The sequence below is a fragment of the Drosophila subobscura genome, chromosome A (assembly GCF_008121235.1).
Source record: "Drosophila subobscura isolate 14011-0131.10 chromosome A, UCBerk_Dsub_1.0, whole genome shotgun sequence".
NCBI lineage: Eukaryota > Metazoa > Arthropoda > Insecta > Diptera > Drosophilidae > Drosophila > Drosophila subobscura.
Window position 1 is genome coordinate 10,799,938 of NC_048530.1, and position 5,282 is coordinate 10,805,219.

General features: G+C 47.2%; 1 protein-coding gene across 1 annotated transcript; it reads left to right on the top strand.

Moving 5' to 3' along the window:
* Positions 1-334: 334 nt before the first annotated feature.
* Positions 335-1,401, top strand: LOC117894732. The gene is made up of 3 exons (XM_034801931.1): positions 335-884; positions 1,079-1,236; positions 1,298-1,401. Exons 1-3 carry the CDS (start codon positions 346-348, stop codon positions 1,375-1,377), a joined length of 777 nt encoding a protein of 258 aa, XP_034657822.1. The 5' UTR covers positions 335-345; the 3' UTR covers positions 1,378-1,401.
* The last annotated feature ends 3,881 nt before the right edge of the window (positions 1,402-5,282 follow it).

The following is a 5,282-nucleotide window of genomic DNA, read 5'->3' on the forward strand; positions in this document are numbered from 1 at the left end:
CCCGGAGCACCCGGAGAGTGGGCAACAGCAGTCGAGAACTCAGAGACTGCGAACAAGCGGAAGGCTTTGCGCTCGATGCACGATTGACCCAATTAGACGGCCAGAATCGCTTCACAGCTCGCATCGAATTCACATAACTCTCCCGACTGGCAGATATCTCTGCTCCGCGCTGACTCAAAATGCAAATTTGCGGCAGCCTCGCTCTTCGCTTCGCTTTGTTGGCCATCAATTTATGCACTCGGCTGCTGCTGATACGCTGATTTGTGTGAATGGCCCCCCTCGATTTGCCCATGTATAAAAGTACATCGGGCATCAATGTGGGACAGCAGTCAACAGCCACACAACATGGCTTCAGGTCAGTATCCGTCGCGGATCCATTTGCTGCCGCTGCCGCTGCTGTTCCTCTTCCTGGGTGTAGCCCGAGGCCAGGGTCCCGTCCGAGTGCCGCCTCTGCAGCTGCAAACGCCAAACTTTGACGCCGAAAGCTTTGAGCGCTTCGAGGATGCCGCCAACAACGGGCAAAACAACAACAATGAGAGTGGCGAGATGAGGCAGCAGCTGAAACAGCTGCTGGGAGAACAACTGGTCAACGCCCTTGCCCCCCTGGGCACGACGCCCTTCTCGCAGCTTGGCCTGCGCAGGCCGGGCATTGTGGCACCCACCTCGGGGGCTCAGGCCCGGGCTCTGTTCACAGCCGATGCGGAGTCGGATTCCGGCGAGGAGGATGAGAGCTCATCCAGTGAAGAGGAGGAGCCAGCACCTCCGCCGCAGCCACAGCCACAACCGCAGCCGCAGCCTCAGCCAGAGGAGGATCACGAAGAGGACTACAATCCGTGGCGTGATAATTTCTACGACCTCAACGAAGACGGCAGCTACACTTTTGGGTGAGTTCAAACACGAAGCAATGGTTCTGGCTCGCGATTTGATTAATTGGACACTCACATGGCAGCCGTTCATAGTCATCCATCCCAGCCATGCACCCAAAAGAGAGGCAGCCTCGGGCTTTGTTTGATCAATTAATTGTGGCTGCTTGATAGGCGTTTATATTGATTGATAATCGGTTTGGTTTCCGCTTCAGCTACGCCCTGCCGCACGGCGTTCGGCGCTGGGAGCGCGGCTTCTACTCGGAGGAGCTGCACAGCCGCGTGGTGGAGGGTTTCTACGTGCAGCCGCGCCCCCTTGGCTACGAGCTGCGCTGCTACCGCTCCGACATCCACGGCTATCAGCCGCTGGCAGGTGAGTGGAGTTAGCTGTGGGCATCACTGAGTTGCCACTAATGGCTGCAACACATTTTCAGTGGCTTACCTGAGGCGAGCGCCCAGCGTGCGTCGCAACGAGCAGCCGCAGGTTGATTGCTTCAAGAATCATCAGCGATAGTCAGCGATAGTCAGCGATAGTCAGCGATAGTCAGCGATAGTCATTGATAGTCATTGATCGCTGGAAGGAAGCATTTCAAATTTTATTTTATTTTTTTTGTGCACGTTTGTAAATAAAAAAAGATTTTTATTGTAAAAAAATAACTGCTAATTGTTGCTATGATTTTGATGTTGATAATACTCCTAGGTGTCCTACGGGTAGATGCCATCCCTAGGTATCACTCTTCACTTCTTGTCTTTCCCTCTAGCTTCGGTCTTCGGTGTTTCTGTTCCGTCTTCTGGCTTCTGGCTGCTGCTTGCTGATTTCTGCTGCTGCCTTCCTCTGTGCGCTCTGTGCGCTCTGCTTCAAGTTTAATTCAAATAACATTTCCAAATACTTTTTATTTGTTTTTATTGTCTCTCATTTAGCTCTCCCTTCGCCCGGCCACCTTCAGCTCTCACTCGCTCTCGCGCTCCCCCTCTTGTTTTGGGCTAGCAAACGTTTTGGGGTTGTTGCTTCGTTTGTTTGCTTGTTTGTGTGGCTTTTGTGGCGTCCCTGACGAGAGTCCGTGGTATTCCCACAGTTTTCAATTTTTGGCGATTTGTTGCGGCACTTAACGGTTGTTTGTTAGCTGTCATTGTTGTTGCTGATGGAGCGCCTTTTGCCTCTTGCCTTTTGCTTTTGCTTCTTTCTCTTTTGGGTATTCTCCCTTCCTGTATTTCCCTTGCTGGCACAGGGTATACGCATGTGTGCAACCTCTTGAATATATTTTATTTATTTATTTTATTCGTTATTTAATTACAACGAAATTCGACTGGAACTTGCGAACTGCTTCTGATTTTTTGGGTATCCACTAGTCGCATCATTCGGCATTTGTTGGATATTCCGTTGCTCTTTGTTTTTGTGTTCGCGATTCTCCCAAGACGGAAGACAAAATTTCGACCAGCGCAAAGGGATTGCCCACCACAATCCACATCCGTTGTTCGCGTCCCCCTGCCCCAGAGAATTCAAAATGAATTTGCCTAAATCAACAAAGAGCACAGCGGAGAGCACACAAAATAGGGTTACAAAATCAGAGACAAAGAGAAAGAGTTGCACAGAGGAGAGAGGAAAGAAACAAAATTTCATTGTAGTACATCATTTGGTCTTCTCTTCTTGTCTCTTCTCTTCTCGTCTCTTCTCTTCTCGTCTCTTCTCTTCTCGTCTCGTCTATTTGCATATCTTGCGCGTGGCTTTATAGCACAAAACTTGCGGCACAAATATACAAGAACACATATACATACATATATGTACATATGTATGTATGTAAATATGTACATTAATTTGTACATACAGAAACAGGTTCATTTGGCTCACGTTTTTGAAACTTTTGGCGATTGATCGCTGGTTTGCGGGTTGCTCGCGAGTGACTCAGCTACGCCCGCGTGTGACCCAACAAAGTACACTGGACTGCAAGGTTTTTGGTGCTTCAATTAGTCAAGATTCAAGAAAAGAAAACAATAAAAGTTTTTATTATTGATATTGTCAGAAGATTAGATTTATGGCAAATATTTGTTTTGAATACTTTTCATAATTAATTGAGAAATATTTTATTTATTTAAAAGTGTTTTGTCTCTAGCTAATTATTTAATATTTAAAATAAATATATATCGCATATAAATTAACTCTTTTTATATTTAAATGAAGCATGCCTGCACAGCTTGAAGGTTTTAGATATATTTGTTGGCACATTTATAGATTTAAATCGTGTGTAGGTGAGTGTAGGTGTGAATGTGTCGCATATTTTTCATTGCTGTGGTTTGAATTCTGTTAATAGCCTCCAGTTGGCTGTGGACCTGCGTCTCAGGCTGCGATTTGTTCTATTCGCTGGAGCCTCCTCCCAGTTAGTTGCCTCTGTCGACTCAGTAATGTGCAAATGTTCCGCAGAGACAGCAGAAAGTGCTGTTTGGCCGTTTGAAAATCACGAAGTAATCAACTTAAAGTGAAACTTTACAGCAAACTTTGGCAGAGCCACAGAACGGACAAAAGATGCGCAGATAGTCGCACACCCACAGAGAGAGAGAGAGAGAGATGAACAGAGATAGATAAACGGAGATACAAACTTGCCTATAATTGAGCAATTTACACCACACACACACACACACACACAGGGCACGAGATGGATGCGTCGGTTGGGAGTGGTAGATGGAAGATGGGAGAAAGAAAAGTTTTGCCTTGAGCCATCAAACAGTGCTGGAATGTGATCAAAATGCCGAGATTATGTAACCGAAAATACTTTTAAATCGAAATCGAGCAATATAAATTCATGGCTTAGACACTTGAAAATGCCAGCGATGGGTGGCCCATTGCCCATTGCCCATTGGCCATGCGGAGGCCCCCCCGTCAGCTCCTGCACGACTGAGGACTGTGGTCTGTGCTCGGTGGGGTTCGGTTCGGTTCTCGGTTTGGTTTCGGTTTCGCTTGTTTGGCTATTGGGTAAATGGGAAATGAAATATTGTGGAGCACACACACACACACAGATATATGCAGGGAACAGACACACACACACACACACACACACACACACACACAGCGGGCGCTGAGTTTGCCGTTTTTTGGTTTTTGGTATCTAGACAATATTTTACACTTATGTGGGTAAAAATATTTATTAGCTTGTTGTTCCGCGCGCATCCCTCTTCCGCAGTCCCATTTGAACTCCTTTTTTACGAGCAGAATGCCCCAGCCCCAGGCCCAGGCCCAGGCCCAGCCCCAGCCCTGCCGCTGGCATGTACATGGGAAATATCTTAAGTCGAGTGGCAGGCACAGCGCAGGCCATTAAATGGCAAACGAATGCGTTGCGAGAGCCCGCCGATAAGATCGCAGATCGGAATCTGAACGGATCTGAGCAGCGTTAGCGGCACCTCAACTAGATGGACAGGAAGGAGGGACGGAGGGCAAGGAGCAGATGGGATGGGATGGGGATGCTGGATGAAGCAAACAAATGTTCGAATACATTTTTGTACATTTATTAATTAAGCATTCAAGATGAGGGACAGGAGAAGTTCATCTGCCTAAGTGATTCCCCGCCCCAACGCCTGAAGACCCTCTGGGGAGCCTGCTTAACCCTGATGCTGCCCGCGGGGGTTACTTGTGATCACCGAATAAAGAATAAAGTTTTGAGTTGATCCACAATGAGCAGAGACGGCAATCAATCAATTGAATGTTTGTGGAATTTTCTGAACAATTTGTCATTTAAAAACGATTCATTTCAATGCATCCATCAATCATCAATCACAGCGAAAAGCCATCAATCATTGACACATTGGCCAATGGCAAAACTTGCACTTTAACTGTGAAAATTCTTGGCGAATTATGTGTTTAAAAATTAACAAATGTTTGAAAATAATTGATTGATCAATCGGCAATAGAAATGTAACTATTATTGGAAGTTCCCCCCAGTTCCCCCAGTTGCTGCCATTCAGCGAATAAAATACGAAAAGGAATTGCGCCTCCTGGCTGTCAAATCAAAATCAAAATCAGACAAAATCACTGAGCAAGAAAAACAAAGTCAACGACTGCTAGATGAAGAGATGAACGAGTCCTCTGGCCAAGCGGTCTGACGTGTGCTTATGGCATTTATCGCACTGTCGCTCTGCCGCTCTACCCCCAGTCGAGGGTTAAACAATTAAGGAAATTTTCGACGCCTACGCCGCTGCTGCTGCTGCTGCTGCAAATCACCGAATCGATGACCAACACAAACCCAAAGAAGCAGCGAGACCGCAGAGACTGAAGAAGGCAATGGAGATGGCCCATGTCGATAGCAATGTGGAACGGTGACGGTGACGCGGCTATGCCGCTGGTCAATGAACCATGTCGATGGCGACTTGCCTGGTCGACCCTGCATCTGGGCCTGACACACTTTGTGGCTCTGCCAGGCGGCGCAACAA